The 19,475-nt window shown below is 38.8% G+C and overlaps 1 protein-coding gene and 1 long non-coding RNA gene across 7 annotated transcripts in view; one reads left to right on the top strand and one right to left on the bottom strand.

Moving 5' to 3' along the window:
• Positions 1 to 19,475, top strand: part of KIAA0586 — a 70,398-nt gene that overhangs the window by 39,462 nt on the left and 11,461 nt on the right. For 5 of the 6 annotated variants that reach the window (XR_013951376.1, XR_013951377.1, XR_013951378.1 and 2 more), the window contains exon 30: positions 4,712 to 4,793. Coding sequence is in view for 3 of the 6 variants with exons in the window: in XM_080592351.1 (XP_080448477.1) it covers positions 4,712 to 4,793 (82 nt within the window). In the remaining 3 variants the exon portion in view is untranslated. Of the gene's footprint in view, positions 1 to 4,711; positions 4,794 to 6,285; positions 8,303 to 19,475 lie in introns of those variants that run through there. The other variant, XM_080592352.1, reaches the window with a different exon arrangement.
• Positions 4 to 19,474, bottom strand: LOC308195271. Its single transcript, XR_013951381.1, has 2 exons — positions 15,429 to 19,474; positions 4 to 3,809 (listed from the first exon to the last, which is right to left on the bottom strand). It is a non-coding gene; the product is annotated as an uncharacterized lncRNA (long non-coding RNA).

Raw genomic sequence — 19,475 nt, 5'->3', positions numbered from 1 at the left:
TGAAACCTAGGAAAATAAATGTTTAATTTTCATGTTTAGTGTGAATAATCACAGAACTGATGTGTTTGAAGTGACACATTCAGCTGAGAAGCTGTATGTGAGGTACACGTGTAATAAAAAATGATTTTACTGTGGCAGAATCCAGCAATATGTTTTCTGTTAGGCTCAGATCCCCTTTTTACCTTTTCCACGCTTCCTCGCTGCTTCACCGGTCTCACAGGACCTAGTAGTATACATACTCAGTTCAGATGGGCTATGCCAGTGGTGGAGGGACACAGTACTTCAAATACAGAAAAATAACACATGGAATATACAGGAAAGGAAGTAATAGTAGAGGTTCAGCCTCTCTCGTTGTAAACCAATGATTTTAGCATTTCAGGAGCTTTGGCTGAAATAGTAGGGGCAGGGTTGGATAGGCAGTAATGGTGATGTACCTTAGGATACTTGAAGGTAGAGAAAGATTCTATTGATCTCTGCTTGAAGCCTATAAAGTTAGTCCTTTACTACTCTATTAGTGTGTGCTGTTACCTAGAGATTTAGTTACCTCACTAACTAAAGGTAAATTTAAATGGCAAGTGGCAAAAGCTATAAATGAGGTGGCAGATATGTTAAGCTTCACAGTGTGTTTAAAAGTAATGATGTACTTACCATAGTTGTTATGTTCCTGGATGCATTCTGTCCTTACCTGATAGTCTATATTAAGAATAGCCCAAAATATCTTATATTTACCAATCTTACGTTGTGTTGTTGTTGTTGTTTTTGAGGCTTGATATGTATTGTGCCATTGTTTTCTGAGCAGTTCTTAAATACGTCATCTGATGGGATGTGTTGCATCTTCAAAGAGGTTTTTAAATGGTATATACCTCTTTCACTTTGAGGTCATCAGATTATATTATTTCTTGGAGTGATTGTTCACGGACAAGACTGGATTCTGTTAAATGTCAGTGTCTGTTGAGGTGAAGTTTGTATCCTTGCTATCCTTTCACTAGCCAAAAATAACAGGGGCAGGGAGTGTAAAGGGTGTGTTTCCTTCTTTTGGTACCAGTAGTTATGATGAAGAACCCAGTGATATCTGCATCTCATACTCTGAAGAATTAGCTGATAGAATTGATTTTTGTGTGCCACGGTACAGGCAAATGGTAATGTACCATGTGTAAGATGACCCATGTTACATAGTCTCACCTATACAAGAAATGTAAAGTGATCTGACCCAGTGTCTTTCATAAAGAGAAAATATACATACAAATTTATGTATATTATGTATATATATGTATATCTCATCTTTAGAAACCTATTTTTGCATCTGAACCCTTAGTGTGGTGGGGTTTTGTGTTTGTGTTCTTTTTCTTTTTCGCCTGCTGGCATAAAAAACTCACCCTCCCTCCAAACCAAACAGACAAATCCCCAAACTTTGTGTGTGTGGTTTTGTTTTGTTGTTTTCCCCCAAATAAAATATATTCTTCCTGCATGTGGGTGTTCCTCACATAAGACTCTAAATCACATTTTCTCATGGGCTAGATTTTTAGCTATTCTATGATATGTATACCTATAAGTGATAACCAGAGTAAACATCTGCCCTGCATGGTGCAAAGCCACGCTTCTGAGATCCTCCGCTAGATCTGTGTATCCTTCTCTGAAAAAAAAAACTTTGTACCAGGTAATTTGAAAGCAATTTGAAAGAAGAGGTACTCAGGCATTCAGAATGAGTCATTCTATGAAATGTTTTAAGGTGATGATCACTTTAAACTTTAAATCTAAAAAGATTTCCTCCCCAGTTAGTTATTGACTCTGACTGACATCAGTCATTTCACAATTTGTTTTTCATCTCTAGGCATTGTTTTTCTTTCTTTGAACTAAAATTCTATCGGCTGTGTATGAAGCAAGAAGACCAATCCATTTAGGAGCAAAACTAGGCTTTTTAATAGTGTTTGCAGAGAGGCTTGAGAAAATATTTCAGGTGGCGTCCAGCTGGGCCTTGAGTTCTGTAGAGCTTTGTTCTTATTTAACTGGGAAGGCACCTTGTCGATGTTAGGATTTATTACGGCAAAGCCTGGGTGGGTTTTTGTAACCTACCTGAACAGGATCTTCTTTTCAGAGAGGTTGTGGGCAGCGGTGTGGAGCTGCCATATATGTACCACTTGTTTGTTCCCTCTCACAGGTGTCTGGGCCAGATTCTGACCAACAGAAAGAGCATTGTGTTTTCATGGAGGGCAGGAGCAAATGCCTTCTAGTCACGAGGAGTGAAGTCTGTGTGGTCACTTCAAAACGAATGACTTTAGTCATACAGGAATTTTCTTATCTACCCAAATTCCTCAGCTGCTCCTCCATTTCTGGCATTGGACTTCTGTGAGATTTATATGTGCTTTTAGCCACTGTTAGACAGAATGCCAGACTAAATGCATCTTTGGTTTGACCCCTTCAGGCCATTCTTGTGTAACAGTATAGGAATGAACTGCTGCTTGTGGCCACTTTACCCCTATACTCGTACTCTAAGAAGCAACAGAGTGACTTGGAGGAAGCCGGGCTCCTCCTGTTCTAGATAAATCATTGTGCCCTCATGGGAGGGTTATGAATGTTGATAATCCTAATTGTGTGGCTAAACATTTTGAAGATGGTAAATCTAAATCATTGAAAGTCCCCTATTCATTGTTAGAAAGTCGGTTGCAAAATATTTTCATAATGTTCTTGTACAAGTCGGAATGTTTTTCTACAATCAACATTTTTTGAGTGGGATTGTCACTTTGGTATTCTCATTAGCTTTCATTTTTGGTATTTCAAAAGACATGTTTTCTTTTTTAAATCCTCCAGGAATGCATAATTGTAGGTTATGAGTCTGTGTTATCTCTCAACTTCTGCTTGCACCTCAGTTAAGTTTAATTTTTTTTTAGCTTGTCTTATTTAAAAAAAAATAAATACAAAGAAACAAGCAAACAAGAAACAAAACACAACAAAAACACCAAACAAGACATTTCAAATGGACTCTCACCGGTATACCTCTATGCTTACATTTAATGCCCTGTAGCACTGATGGCCTTCCATCACATTTCCATGAGACTTACAGCTAGACCTTTTCTGCTTTCAGCAAATCATTTTAAATCTTTCTTATCTCGTCAGCTTCAAATTGTGAACAGAGTAGGTCAGCATCATGTTATGTAGAGGTGCCTGAGTTTGTGCCAGTCCTCATCGGTCCATCCAAGCGCATACTGCCTTGAGGAGATGCTAGGTTGATCTCAGGTGCATGTATATTCACTTTGGTCAACCTTAGCTCACTGCTATGCCGGTGAGGTTGTGTTCATGCCTGTTACAGAGATGACATGCTACCTGCTAGTGTAGGCTTCTCGAAGCCTTGTTCACTGGGGAGTATTAACTTGGCCATGCAGCCAGTGAGGAAGAGAGTGACTGAATGGCTTACCTTTTTGTTCCTCCTTGATTTCTGCAACACTGGCTTAAGCAATCACTGAGTACATAACAAGCATTATCATTACTGTTGAGATGCCCCTTATTCTAGGAGATGGTTGTCAGGAAGCCCTGATTGCATAGTTGGCATCGTGTTTATTGTGTGACGGACATATATTTTCTCCTTTTCATCTGTATTTTTGGCTGGCTTCTGTTTCACTTGTGGCTTCTGTTGTGGAGAGTTTCTCTTGCAGAACTAAATTATACTTTTCTTCCTTGTTATCTGTGGCGGAGCAAAATACTGCTGGTACTTTGTCATCAGGTCTTCAAGATAATACCCATGCTATTGCTTCTCAGGGCATATAGTCTTCCCAGAAGTCAAACAGCAATTCTATCCATAAGTTCCAAATGCTCTATGATATGCAAAAAAAAAAAGTAATCTTCTTTAAGAATCTCCATTAAAAAAACTTTTATTTATGGAATCGACAGAATAACTAATTAAATCAATTTTGGCTGTTGTAGAGGATGCCTGAGTTTTCTAAGTCTCCACGCATCATTCTAAGTCTTACAGCATCATACAAGCTTCTACAAAGAAAATAAACTCTATCCCAGCCAAAATCAGGACAACTCTGTTTTGGACTTTCCATCTTTCCTATGTATATGTGGTGGAATGTTCTTGGGTCACAATTACTGTTCCAGACAGTTAGCACACAAGACAACAAGCATATTTGGCCAATGTGCTGTCTCTCTTTTCAACATGCAGTGTGTTTGTTGTGTCTAATTAACTGTTTTCCCATAGGCATTGATGCAGACATAGATCCTCATGAAAATTTAAGAAAGAGAGGAAAATTAGTTTAAAAACATTGTCAGGGAAACACATTTTAAACTAGGCATGCATTTTCTAATATGGGTGCTGAAATGTTTAGTTGTTTTTTTTTTTTGTTTGTTTGTTTCCCTTTTTATTCAGTAGGATAATACCCATGGAGAAGTCCTGGGTATGGAAGAAAGCCAGAGAAATCTTATGTTCTTTCTGCCACATTCTTCTAGCAGGAGTTAAAGGTCTTCTGTGTCTTCAGGTCTAAATGGCGCTTTGCCATACCTACTTCTGCCAGGATGTTAGTCGAGAGGAAATAGAGTTGCAATAAGCTAATTCAGATCTGAATTCTTTTGAAGCTGAAAGGAAGCAGCACAAGTGCATAACCTTTAATGAATCTTTAAAAACTTCTTTGAATGTTTCCTGAAGCCTCACATAGTTTTACTGTGCTTTTAAATTAAAAATCAGCTTTCTGACATGATTTTAATGTGTGATATGTAGGAGGAGAGCCAAGGACATGCACAAATTGTGAGACCCCGAGTAATTCATGTGAGAAGGAAGTCTGAAGAGATGCAGCAAGAAGGTAAATTGTCAATAAGCAAACATAGTTCTTTCAGTTAAGCACTTAACTTCTAAATGTTGTTGTATACTCATGTATACTAAAGATTTGATTTTTAAATTTTTATTTTTATTACTATGAAATTCCCAAATTTCTGAATGTTTGTATGCAGTGCAAATCTGTGTACATACTTTTGGTAATAGCTGGGGTGCACCAAAAAGGTTGGAAATGCATCTGTCTGTATATGTCATGAGAATCCTTGCAATTAAGGATTTATTTACATTTTTATTTGTCAAGAGCTTCACAATGTGCATATTATGTAGTCAACTGAATCATTAATTGCTGTTCTGCAAACAAAATACTCATAATGTGGTGATAGATGGCAGTAGTTCACACGTATGAGAAAATGCAGGGGTACTAGAGGAGAACTGAAAGATAATACAAAGTATTAGGATCGTGCAAAGGTGAGAAAAATAGAGATTTTCAGTGTTAAAATGGCCTGGGTTAAGATGGGTTTCAAGCTAGTGTGTAACAGATAATACTATCTGTCACAAAAGAAAATCACTATCTATGCATAACCATTCTATTTTTAGAGATTATTTAACAGTGTTTGTTAAAAGTATTAATGATACTGCATGAGATTTTTTGTTGTTTATTGTAGTTCAAGGCAGTGTTGGAATAACATGAACTATGCATATTACTGCTCTACTTAGTTACGTTAGCAGATAATAAGTTTGTGGAGGTGACAGAATGAGAAATAGCAATTTTAATCTTAAGTGCTAAGAGCAGGAATCTAAAAACCTGCATGTGTACAATATATGAATTATAATTGCTCCACCATAACATAGACAAATTCTTCATGCAAGCCCTTTTAAAAATAATTCTTTGAACTTCTTCCATTCCGTTTTTTTTTTTTTTTTAAACATGTAATTGAATTCTAATTCAGTTGGAATTATTATGCTTCAACTATTTAAAAGTGGTAAGAAAAACCCTCGGCCAATGTTATGGTCATGGGACTTGAAACCTAAATTCAAAACCATGGTTTACGTATAAAGAATAAAGTTATGAGTAATGTAAAACTTAGCTTCAATGCGCAGTTAGTGGAAAAACTTACAGAGGTGGCATACTTTAGTGCATGTACAATTTTTGTTGTAGAGACATTTATCAATGTGTTTTTAAGGTGGGTACATATAAAAATAAATTTGATTTATTTTTATTTAATAAATTATTAATAAAATAAATTTATTAATAGAAATAAAACCTCGATTTTTTTAATATTGGTGGAAGGTATTGCAATGACTCTATCTAATAGGAAGAACTATATCTTTCCTCTACTGTTCAGAAAATCAGAATTGGAATTGAATTTCCAATAAATTATGACCTCTGTATTGCAAAAAAGGAAATTATGTACCAGTTCTGCCTTCTAGGATGATTGACCTTTCCCAACATGAAAAGCAGTCTTCCTCACTAGTGGTTATATCTTCCTTTTTTTTCCTTCTACCTCACTACTTCCTAGTAAGTGTCAGAGAGGAGGAAGAAGGGCGAAGTAATCTTCCTAATACTACTTCAGGCTTTCACACCTCAACTTTGGCTCAAAGTCTTAACAAGGCAGCACGTCCAGTCTGTATCATCGAGTAAAGCATTGGAGACAGCTGGAGTTGGAATAAAATATTTTTATCAAATCTGTTACTTTCTAGAGTATTTATCTTAAAATAAAATAAGGTATTACCCATAGTGTAATACAAGGTATTTGAGCACGGTCCAAGAATGTCCGATGAAAATGTTTGGCCACAAGATGGCAGTAGTCAATTTTCTTTGCGAGGAACTCAAAAAAAAAGATGATTTATATACAAGGATAATTTAAATCTCATTCATAGTATACATATTTAATGAGCCAATAAAAGTCTAGAGGATTTGCAAATGGAAACAACTGTCTGTCAGTTTTAAGCAGAAGGTCTTGCCTGTATAAGCTTTACCACATTGAACTTAGTCAAAAGGTGGAGGGTAAAAATTAATAAGAATCATTTGAAAGACAAAACTTGCAACTTGATAAGTGTACATGGGTTTAAGTAAATACATTTGAAAATTAAGCACATCTGTTACGGTAAGATCAAAGCACCCTGTTTGTTAAACTTCATGTCAAACAGTTGTCTTTACTGAGATAGCAAGGGACAATGAGCACTCGCCTGAAAATGGAGAAGCATTCCAGAGGCAGAATCATTTAGGTATTTTTTCAGAGTTTCAAGGATAAGTGGTTTTATCAATCGTAGAGCTCAGAAAATCAGGAGCCCTGATACGAAGTGCGAATTCAGGGTGTTGTGAGAAAAGAGAAATTGTTTTGGACTTAAAATGGGATGTAAATTAGTCTTTGCTTTATTTAATTGATAAATACATGACAAGACTTGATTTATCTTTTGTCTACAGTCATAAATGTATATATGATAGAACTTTCTTTTGTTGTACAAGAATTTTTTTGTGGTTTGCAGTGAACATGTGTTTTTACTGAAAGAAAGTTGATTGATGTCCTTTAATGAAAGTTGAAGTTCAGTAGGACTGTTACAATATCATGCCTGAAAGGGTAATGTCTCCTGAAAGTTACAACTGAAAATAAAGCCTGAATGTATTATTAATTGAAATGTGTGCCTTCTCTAGACATAGTGGAGACAGTGGTTTGAAAACATATATTTGTAGTGTATAATATACATGCATATGTATTTTTGGCTTTATAATACCCTTTAATCTTTAAACCACTCTTTCATACATCTTCATAAATTTAATATGATAATAATTGTTGTGGTTGGTGAATGTAGATATTTCCAGAATACAAGCGTTTTTAAGGTTTGCATTAGCGTAAGTCAGAGTTCTTAAAATAAAAGAACAGGTGACAATGCTTGACTGCAGAGCATTTTTAAGCTTTAATATGAGCAGCTCAGAACCAAGAGGTAGATGTTCTTCACTTAATTATTTTTCTATAGCACAGACTCTCAAAATGTACCTAGAGAGCATAACTCCATGATAATAATTCCTTTTTATCTCTAGCTAGTGCACTATGTTCAGGCAGCCATAAGTACATGGGAAAGTAATATTGGAAGACTGAGCAATTGGCTTTATTGCCACAGAGAGATAGCACAATTGCTTGTGAGAGGAGATGATCTGTGCAATAAATGAAAAAGAGGGCAAGAAGCCCTTAAAATAGTCTCTCTGTATATACATATATACGTAAAAACAAACAAAAAAGAAAAGGAAACAACAAAACAACCAAACTTCCAGAATCTTTGCTTGGTTTTAAAAACGGGCTGCTACTTTGTTCGCATTGACATAATGTTGGATTGAAAAAATAGATATAACTAAATATTTTTCTCTCTTCTTCAGCCAGAAATTGCTCTGAGTTAGGTTTGGGGTTATTTTTTTACTTAAAACTTCTGTGGCATGAGGCAAATATCTAACAGATGCTTCAATAGGAAGGAAGAAGATTAGGATAAGGCTAAAGGTCTTTTTTTTTTTTTCTTGGAACTGGAACTGTTTTGGTCAAACTCTTAACAACTATTCTATTGAAAGTTTACTTTCTCTTTAATATCCTGCTGTTTCTTTTTTTGGACCGAATCTCTCTCAAGACTTTTGCTAAAGATTGTCCAAAGCACCCTGAAAATGCAGCTAGTGAAGCAAAACAGAGCTGTTCTTTCACACTGTAGGCAGAACACCACCACAACCTGACAGGTAGGAGTAGTTTGTGTAGCCTAGATTGTTCCTTGAATTGGACTAATTTCTGAGAGAGAATCCTGGAAATTGAAGCCATGAAATCAATTAGATACAATTATGGCATTTGACAAGCAAATGTTTGTTCTGTAGAGTTTTATCTGATTTTTTTTTTTTTTTTGCTGTGCTTCTTCAGAACTCTCATTTCTGGATTATTTTGACTCTGGCTTTCCTATGCAGTTACCTCCACATGATATCAGATGGCCCATTGACATAATTCAGTTAATACATTTTACATTCAAGCAAGTCAGGAAACACAGAGCTGTGTTTCCCACAGAAACTCTGCCTTTTCTCTAAGTAGCTTTTAGGTGATCCAAGTGCTCAGAACACCAGTTCTCAAACAGTACTCATTTGCTTTTTCTGCATGAGCGACCATAGCAGTTATATGATAACCCATGCATTAGAAAACATGCATCTCAGTAATAAGAATGCAGTTGGTATAATATCCCCACGTAAAATGCTCAGTAGCCACACTTCAGGGTTTCTACTTTGAATTACTGTAAGTCAGTATATAGCTGTTACAGGATGTTTAGAACAGTAGATTAGAATTTCTTGGTTTTGTAAATATTATTTATCTGGTACGTGTCATTTATACCTGTTTGTTTTTTTTCCCCACCGAATCACCTCGATTATTTTTCAGAAAAAAAAGGCACCTTAATTAACTGAAATACAAATAATCAGATGGAGAAACAGAAAATCAAAAAAATGGTTTATACTTAAAGAAAGCTGAGCCAAACATTCTCATACTGCCTTGCAGGATGAGGATCTGCTGGAGACCGACATGCTCAAGAAGAAGATGCTCTCCTCTCCTCTGTGTTCATTTGCATACCGTGTGTTTCACCTTTTCATTTTTGATTTTCATGTATTAGGTTTTTGGTCACTTAGCAATTTCCTTCAGCTTCTCAGAAGTTGAAAGTAATTTCTGAGAGTTCTCCTCTTACTGCATGCCTCCTTAAGTGGTACAGAGGGAGACAGCACTGCCTTACTACGAAGTATTGCCAAGGCACTTCTGACCTTGTGCTGAGGCTTTTGCTGTGAGAAGGGTGTGCAAAGGCAGAGGACTTCCCCTTTCAGTCTGTCTTTGGTGCCTGTGCAGATAATGCCTTACACCCGTCAAGAAATCTGCATTGCTTTATCTGTGTTCAGGTTTCCCTTGTACACTCCATGTGAGAATCAACTTCTGCTCCATGCTGGATGTATGCATTGTTAATTTTTGGAGGGAAGGTATTTTATATTTTTGATAAAGTAATAGGAATGAAGTGGGAAACCTTCCAGTGTGGGCTTAAGGAATTACTCCTGCTCAGAAGTCTTAAGTTCAGGATGTTGGGCTGGCATCTACAGTGCCATAGCGTAAACAGTTCAGAATTGCTTCATCCTCCCTTCTGATCAGATCTTTGTGTTTGACGTACGCTTATTTCGTTGAGTTTCGTGGTGTGTTCCTCTACTAAGTCACTCCTTCAGTCTATACACATAGAATAGAGATTTCACTGAAATTCCAGCACCAGTTGGGTTTTTTCAGCAGAAAGGGAAGGAAAAACTCATTCATACTGACATTGTCACTAATTAAAGGATTTCTTCCTCTGGAGACTGTGAAATACTTGGATTTTTACTCGTCTTTTTTCAGATTTACTGGGGCTCAAGTTGAACATTTAGGAATTCTCATCTGATTCCCTCCCTAAGCTTAGATTTTAAAAAATTGCAGGTGATCTAATCCAGTGACATGTGGTAACCCTCAAAGCACATTTTATATATCATAAACATGAAGTGCAGAGCAGTAACAAAAATAAGCTTGGTACTTGATTCATACATGGGGTTATGATGTGCTAGTAATGCTGGACTGGACCCTTTTTCATACTGCGAAACTGAAAAATCCATTGAAATACTACATCAAGCATCCAGTGCACCTTCTGGAGTTTGCATCTCCTTTTTGCCTCAAAATATCATACGATACCTGGTGTGGCTGTCTGCATCTCATGGCAGAGACACCAGAGGGTTCTTTGGATCTTCTGTTCTAAAGTTAAGTGTTTCTTAATAATGTGAAGGATTTTCCTTCCAAGTTTACTGTTTTTTTTATTTTATTTATTTATTTTAATTTGTAGATTCATAATTACATTTGCTTTTTAAACTCTTGCGGCTACCTGCTGGAACCAAAGTAGTCCACAGTGTCAGGCACTTCTGCTAAGCTGCACGTGACACCCCCTGCTTTATCCTTGCAATGTGGATTTCTCTCTATTTTTCCTTTAAAAAAAAAAAAAGGTTTGTTTATTCTTTGGTTGTTTTTTATATTTTGTACCAGTGGCGGGGCAGATTCTAGGCAGAATTCTCAGCACGAGGAGAGAACCTCTTGCTGCTGCATATCCACTCTTAAGAGAATTGTTACATACTAGCTGAGAGCTTGAAATTGATATCTCCACTTTGGCATTCTTCCTTTTGATTTTCTTTTTTTTTTTTTCTTTTTTCTGTTTTTAACCAGTTCCACTTTCCAGTTGTATAAATCCACCTACTGTAAGTCTGTCTGGTGGCAAGAGGGATTTCATATAAGTAGGTTACAGCAGCGTTGCTAATTTCCCTGATGCTCATCCAGCCAGGAGCTAAGCACCAAAACTAAAATGCGATGCTCTTTCTTTTGTGTATTTCTTGTGCTGGTGAATCCATTGGAGGTGCTGTGCATTGCAGGCAAGGTATGGCTTTGATAGCAAGTATCAAATACAGGCTCAGATCTTCTGGACACTAACACACTCCTCACCAGGCTGTCCGAATAGTTGTGCCAAAGCAGCCTTTCTCACAGCCTGTGGAGGATTTGTAAACACGCTGGGATCTGACTGAAGCAGCTTTGTATTGTGTATTATGATTTGTATGCACTTTTACAAACTTACAGTAATTGCTGTTGCCTTCATTGTAAAGAGCAAAAAATAAACACACACAATAAACCTCCTAAATGGGCACTGGTCCCACTGGCACTGATCTTGAGTAACTCTGAATAAAAGCAGATGGTAGCAAGCCGACGGGGCTGACCTCCTTTCCCCTTTCATGCAAACATTGCTTATATAAATGGGGGACACACACAAAAAATTAATGGGCTTGGGCAAGCCACCTAAGGACAGAGACTCCCCACGTACTTCATGCTTACATCAGCCTGAGGGCTGTTTCCAGTTAGCTCTTCTCTGGAGGGAGAAGTTTCTCACAAATTAGTGGTTCCACAGCTCTGTGCCATGGTTTATAAGAAGGAACTGGTGTGTGGCTGGGAAGCGAGCACCCTGAGCTGCTCTGTGCCATGTGTGTTGCAGCGGGTCGTGGTAGGTGTCAGAATAGTCTCTCCTGAACGTGCTGCTCAGTTGTATAGAGCCTGAAGTGCCTTTACACGTCGTCTTCATGGTAATGTAATCAGCTGAGCAGCAATTAGTACCCATCGCAGCCATCTCAGCTAGACTGACTCCAAGTTGGTTCACTCGGTGGGTGCACTATAGGATCTCTTAGGATGAACATCCTGGACTTGGGTTAACAGGCATTTCAGAAAGCCTCTTATCTCGCATTTCCTTTGTAGTGCGAAAGTTGCATTTCTTTCTTAAAAGGCACTGGTATCAGACCAGGAAGTCTTTGAGGCTGGTGACACGTTGTGTGGATACTGAATGGTGACTGAAGGAGACAAGGAGCATTACAAGCACATATTTCATCTCAAAGAAACATTTACAGCACAGTAATAGGAGAAACGTAGGCTTTCCATCCTCAGTATACACTGGGTTTGTTTTATTTTTTTGGTTGGCAGGGGAAGCAGATGTTGCCCTTTATAATTTAGTGCCTTGCATACATCTGAGAGAAAAGCACCGGGACGAACAGCTTCTGCTTTCCTGGCTGTACTGATCCTTGGGCAGGGGCAGCTGGACACCCTTCAGCTCTACCTGTTCTTCAAAGGCTCTCGGTTCATCTTTTTAAAGCACTCCATCAAAATCAGAAGGAACCAGCTGTTTGTGTGAGGAACGCCTGGGTAGAAGAGAAATTACCAGGACAACGGTATATACACCATGTGGAGGTAGCTTAATGTGAGCGATGAATAATCCACAGTCTTTGCCTGCAAACCTCTTTTATAAAGGGAATGAGGGATTTACAAACGCTGTCATTCTCAGCCATTAAACTTGTTTCTTTTTTCTTTTTTAATGCCTTGTATTTTTTTTGCCCTACTAGCCGAGGCAAGGCATAGCTGTGAAGTTGTTCTTAATAAAAACTAACTAGCCAATAAAGATGGATATTTAGATGATTGGTATCCACAGTCAAATTGTAACATTATTATTTTTTTAATTTTACTGCTTATTATATTGTGAGAGGGCTTGACTTACAGGCAATTCTCATGTTCTTGAACAGTGTAGTTACCTACATATTTTATTTTACTCATTTTTCTGGATCCTTCAGGAGTAAGCAGGCCTCCTATTTTACGCATTGAACAGAGGCCAGGTTTTTCTATCACCTTCTTCTCCATACAGTGATACAAAGACTGCCCATAATGAAATATTAAATCTTTGCAGTGCCCACGTTAAGATTTACCATGTCAAGGTTAATTGCTTAGAGTTAAGAGTAGAGAAAACTTTCAAAAAAGGCCCTAAAGTAAATGTTATTTAGGAAGTTTTCCGAATCAGGAATACTATATAAATAATTGCACTGCTACTCCTTGATAACATGCTGATTTGGAGAAAATGCAGTCTGCCAAAGTAGCTTTCTTCTTCAAAATGGGGTAAGAACTGCTGAGTGAAGATTGAAGATGTAATGTGTGACCTGTTGCTCTCTGCTGAGGTTGCATGTGGGACTCCATTTTATAAGGGTTGAATATGTGCAGATGTAAGGCTTGGCTAAAGTACTTTTTATCTTCCATAAAACTAATTTTGAAAGTAAGATACTAGAGATTCTCAGCTCTGAAATACCCGCTTCAAGTATGCTTTTGGTGGCTGCATTTGCAAGGAACAGTAGTAAATAACGGAGATGGGTTACGTTTTGTCTGTAGGCTACTGTGTCCTGGTTTTCATCATGAATGCTGTCTTTCAGGAAAAAAAATAGAAGTATACCTAGCAATTCTTAATTTAGATTTAGAACCTTTGTATCTCTTGTCACTTAGCGACTGTTTTTCTTCTCTAATGTAAAACTCCTGGTTTGCTTTTAAAGCAGGAAGAGCTGTTTTTAAGCACACTTATAAACAACTTGAGTGTAAGTTGCTGAGTGTGACACAAAATTTGTAGCAGTTCTGTAAAATGTGTTTTTCCCCAATGCTTTAGCTGCAGGGAAGTGACTGTTTCTCTTTGTGTACAGCACGACTTTGACTTTCTATGAACACTTGCTTTTTTAGTGTCAGATAGGCACACGTCTGTAATGCAAAATAATACATCATCAACCATAAGCAAACAATGAAAATGTGTATCTCACAGGCAGCATAGAGTCTGGTAAAATTACATTCACGGTTTGGGTCAAAATTATGTATTCAAAGCAGGTTAGGCTTAATCCGGTGTGACCTGCTGATCTGCATCCTACCTCTTGTTGTTGCAGTAAAGCAATAATCTCAGCGTTGCATACTGTGGCCTCGTTTTATGCACCTATTGCAAGACTTAGGCAGAGCTGTGTTTGGTTTAAAGACAGCACAACAGCTGCAGTTTCTGTCCCTGGTCAGGCCACTGTATCTTCAGTGGACGTACAAGGCATGGAATTTGCTGGCAGTTGCTTCATTTCTGTTTTTTTTTTCTCGTTTGTTTTTATAATCCTAAAACCGTAATTACAGATCTTGAGAAAATTGTTTTATTTACTTAACAGCTGCCATTGTGCGCTGTTATGTAAATCACAATTAATAAATGGGAAATATTTACTAGCTTGTGTTACAGTGTAAATACGCGATTAGCTTCTTTAAAGTGCATGTTGCTTCTTTCGGTAATTGGAACCGATCCTAGAGGCATGCAAGCAGGGAGATTACACAGGGAATGCTTGTTTCTGAAGATGAAGCTTCCTTCCTGAGTTAAAAAAAAAAAAAAAAGAAAGAAAGAAAAGAGGGGGGAAAGAGTTTCCTGTTGAGAGTCCTCACGTTAATGGACGGCCAGTCGTGCCTCCCCCTGCTCCAGCTGGCCTTTACATACAGCCCTTTGTGGAGGCGTTCTCTGACTAACGCTGTCTAAAACCATTTTTACAAGAGCTAGAAGCATTGGGGTTTGCCTGTGCAGGCAGACGTGGGATTTAGAGAGATTTTTGCTCCTCTCTCATCTGCTTTTAAACGCGAGGCTAAGACAGGCGGTATCTCCGTGGTTAGAGGCTGATAAAGGCCGTTCTGTTCCTGGGGTTCCTAATCTGGAGAGGGCCTAACGAAGGGACTCAGGCCAAAGTTTCAGCTGTACGTAAAAAAAAAAAAAGTGTTCTGACCTCGATATATATGATGTGCAAAATGAATAATAGCAGCACTGCAGGCAAAATCCTCGCTGCTACGATGTGACAACCCGCCCCTTCATCGGAGGGTTCAAGAATTTGGCTGCGCTTTTGGAAAGGAGCCTCGTGGTCCTGCTGGAGAGCTGTCTGAGCTCAGACAGAGCGCAGCACACAACGGCTTTGTTAGAGTGTTGGCTCCGTGCTTACGGCAGGACACTGAAGGAAAAATGTCCTTTTCTACCTACAGTCTTCTCTGAAGTAAAACCGTGCTCACGGGCTCGAGCTCCCCAGCCGCTAAAAGTTAGAACCACTCAGGACAACGGCGAGCCTCTGGCCCCGTGCTCTGTTAATTCAGTAAGTCTTTTCCTCCGTTTTAGGACAACCTCCCTAGCTCTGGCTATCCAGTGCTGGCTGTTAAACAAGAGCCATACATTCAACTCTTTAACTCAGCTCTTTTTGCCAGTCTGCATGGGAAGTGGAGCACTAATAAAGAAGAGGAGTCTCCATGCGTACCTGTTGTAGGCTGGAGTAATATATTTAGGAGATGTTTACTTCATGCAACGCTGCTAGCTCAGAAATCCATGAATCAAGCCGTCTCCGGTGATAGTGAAGCTCAGGAGATGTGTGGTGGTGTGCTGAGGCTGACGGATCCCAGGACAATGGGATTTCATAAGGCATCCAGGGCGTTGTTCGTCACCACATTTTGTAGGTACGCTTGCTTGGGTACCCCGAGGATGTGCTGTCCAACCTTATGTACCGAGCACTGCAGCGTGGAGCTTGCCAGAGTGAACATTTTGAAGTGTATGAAAAGAAAGTTCAGATGTTTTCAGTCTGAGAGTGAAATTGCAGAAGGCCCTTAGAGGTCTGACTTATTGTGCAATCTCTGTAAGTAATTTGTAATCAAAATACCTTTGCACATGTCACTTTTATATTTCCTGTAATAAAACAGCAAGAGCAATTAAGATTTTGGACCATAATCTTCTACAAACATGCTTCTCAAACTGAAAGGGTTGGGGATTTTTTGAGTTATGGCTGAAATAGCTGTTTTTAAAATTTGTGATTGTTTCCAAAAAAGCTTGATAATAGCTTTTTTAATAGACTTTCCACTGTAGCCTGACAAACAAGACTGTTATGTGGTAACATAATTTATCTGAAGTTTACTTCTGAGAAAGCAAAATAAATAAAAACACAGAACTCTTCACTAAACTGGAAGACATCTGTATTCCAGTAACTCAGCATGTGACCTACTGGGCTTTATTCATTTAAAATCGGAACGAATCGGTAAATATACTGCTGTATTCATGCAAATGTCTCAGAGTTAGTGTGCCTATATAACACGCTGTGTGCTGTTCATCCGCAATGTTGTTCTGACACAGTTCAGAAAGTTGTCTGAGGTCTTGGCATTCTTCAGGAAACATTAGATTAATACAGCCTTCTTTGTCATGTAATTTTTTTCTGTTTAAGTAGGTGTGTGAAGGCTGGTGCTACATAAATGAATTACACGGACGACTTTGGAGGAAGAGGGTGCTTGTAAACTGGACTGAAATTAATGAATATAAGAATTAGAAATCAAAACTTTATGTTTAGTCTGAGGAGAAACAATTCCTTAAACCATAACCACATGGCTGTTTCTTGTTTGCATCAACTCTGGTTGACTGTTATTGTCTTCTGTTAATTCTCTGGGGCAGTGGCCTGACTTTGTTGAATGAGCCAATTGTTTTCCTTTGTGTTGCCCATCAAGTAAGTCCCCATCTGGTTTGTATCAGACTGTTTTCACAGCCAACAACTGCTGCCTTTTCTATATCCTGACACTTAAGGGCCCCATGCTATCAAAGCATTGCTGTGATAGCCTGTCTGGCTGGGCCTATACAGCTGTGCCTTGCAGCTTGAAGCTATTACCCAAGTAATGGTAACTTAGAACTTGAACTGGCTCTTATTCCCATCGGTGTCGTGTGTACAGTGAACAGAATACATTTTTGTTGAACTCAGGCCTCGACAAAAAATTCTTTAAAGCTCTTACTTTGGTTTATATGATTGGTGAGTTTTTATTTTCCAGCAGCTTCCTGTATCTAGAGGCAGTTATGTGCTCTTCTAAAACATTAATGAGTACAAGACAAGCGGTATTTATTTAAGGCACTGTTGTTATTACTTACTTTTATGGTACATTAAAGCTCAATAAGTGAAAATTAAACAAGCAAATGATTCTTAATGGGGATTTTTCTTATCAGATTTAGAATACATTTCCAGCAGTAGACAGGAAACTTTCTGGGCATGATAAATGTAGGTTGTATGAATAATGCCGCACCTTGGCTACCACTCTACTTGCTTTCAAAGTAGTTCCCTGAAAATATAGAGCAGTGAACAGTGAGTCTGCATTAACTTGTTTATTTCTCTCCTGAAGGAGCAGGGGAGGACTGGACAACTCACTGTAACCTGGGCGGTAAAGCTGTGCTGCAGTTTGCATTACAGAACCGTGAGAGGCTCCAGGTGTGATCCAGGCCCGTTTCTGCCAGGCTTCCCGTGTCGTAGGAGACAGTCCTGTTCTCAGAGACCTTGCAGCCCATGCATTCTCTCTCTTAAAGATTAAAAAAAATACGTATCAAATAACAGTGACATTCAAATGTTGTTCTCTAGTAAAGATGTTCTTTTCCGCTCTTGTGTAGGCAGTGCAGCCATATAGCTCTTAGTGACAGAATAGTCATGACTTAAATAGTCATACTTAAACCCAGACAATTGATAAATGGATTTCATTCAGGCTGCTTACAAGCTATATTAATCACGCGGCCCATGGCAATGAAGAAAGCTGTTGGTGAACTGAGTGCGAGCCGAGTTTGGCACCACCACTTTGGACTGGGAAAAGCAGCTGTCAAAGAGAGCAACACTCTCTGAAGGAAGTTGGCACTGGGCAGTGAAAAGAATTACCACCACCAGTTAGCCCAGCCAGCTTCTTTGAAGTTTCAAGTTTTGTGTGTGCGTGGTTTTGGAGGTGAAGGACACCTGCCCAGGTGAGAAGCCAACGTACGCGGTTATGTTGATGTCTTGGACGGCACTGCCGGACTGCTGCTGCTCGGGGATTTGTGCTGAGCAGCGTCTGGGTCGCTCGCAGCAGTCCTTGGTTTCATGGCTGCTGTTGGGACCCTTGGGCAGTGCAGAGATCTGCGAGAGGCACGGCGCTGCTGGGGGCACCTGCAGTGTTTTCCCTGCTTCTTACAACAGTTAGCAGAGATGGAAGGGTGTCATTACGAATAGGTAATAAAGTGCATGAGGGAGTTAAGAAGGGGAGGGAGTATGCTACGTAAGCTGCGTAGCAGTTCAATGACTTCACTGATTTAGAGCTATTTGTGAGCTCTTCTGTAGAATCAGAATGGCTCAGGTTGGAAGGGACCTTAAAGATCGTCTAGTTCCAACCCCAGCCAGTCAGATTCACCCAAGTATTGTAAAGGGATTTTGTTTATATCCTTTCCCACGCAACAGGTTCTTGGGTTTTTGTTTCCCTCTCCTCTTCTCCCCTCCTTTCGTTTTTTCTTTTAGGAAGAATGCTCATCTCTATTGCACAAAGTTTAAACATTTTAGACTTTAACAAATGTCAAAGTAGCAGAGTAAAAAAAGAGGTGTTTGCTGTTAGACACTTCCAAGTCTCCAGTCCAGGGCACAAGATTGTAGAGGCAGTGTTACTTGTCATCACGTTGGTACTCATTTCAAGAGAAGGCTTAGATGGACTTCGTAAGAACAGGGTCTGGACACTTGTGTATTAAGTGTCTCCCAGCAGATCTTCCAGTAAAGACATTTAATGTTTTCCTTATTTTAAAGTATGTTTACTTACGTAGGTTAGTATGGTACCCTTTTTGAGCTATAGAAAAATTATTTACCTCCTTAGGCTTCCTCGAATTGCGTATTCCCAATATATCTTTCAAAGTTAATTCATGGGCATAAATGGTAAGATCTTCGGTGGCCATCTTCTACTGTTTAACAAATGGCTTGAAAGGAGGTCTTTTAACTTTGACTTTGTCAACATGCATGCTAGAAATGTATGTGTAGAGATGTAGTGTTTATTGAAATAAATCACCAACAAATGCTAACTGTATAGGGCTGGATTGGTTCTGCCTTGCTTTGCTTTGTTTTCCTGGGGAGGGAGAATAATCTTTTAAAAAGGTGCAATTACAAAACCTGATTAATTGTGCTGTAGGTATAGGCTTTTTAATAAGCCATGTTTTTGTAAGGGTAGTACAGTAACGGCAAACTGTTTCCATATGGAGAATCCCATGACTTTGAAAGTGAAAATCACCAAAAAAAATGCATGAGGTTGTGTGAACGTGTAAATATTCAGGATAGAGAGCTACAACGAGATGAAGTGGTCATCTAGAAGAAAAAAAAAAAAAAGGTTGTTATTTGAACAGGTTTTTATTCTGAGTATATGTCTTTTATAAATTTTTACGATAAGGATGCATTTAGTGACTTCAGTACATGTGGAGAGTGACTTGCAGTGAGGAAATTCTGCCCTGCAGCAGTGCCTGAGGGGCCGTGTGGTACAGAAACTTCTCTCTTTTCTTCCTGATGTCC

Source organism: Anser brachyrhynchus (genome assembly GCF_964034855.1).
Source record: "Anser brachyrhynchus genome assembly, chromosome: 5".
Taxonomy (NCBI): Eukaryota; Metazoa; Chordata; class Aves; order Anseriformes; family Anatidae; genus Anser; species Anser brachyrhynchus.
Note: the sequence above shows the minus strand (reverse complement) of the source record. Positions and strands in the feature narration are given on the sequence as shown.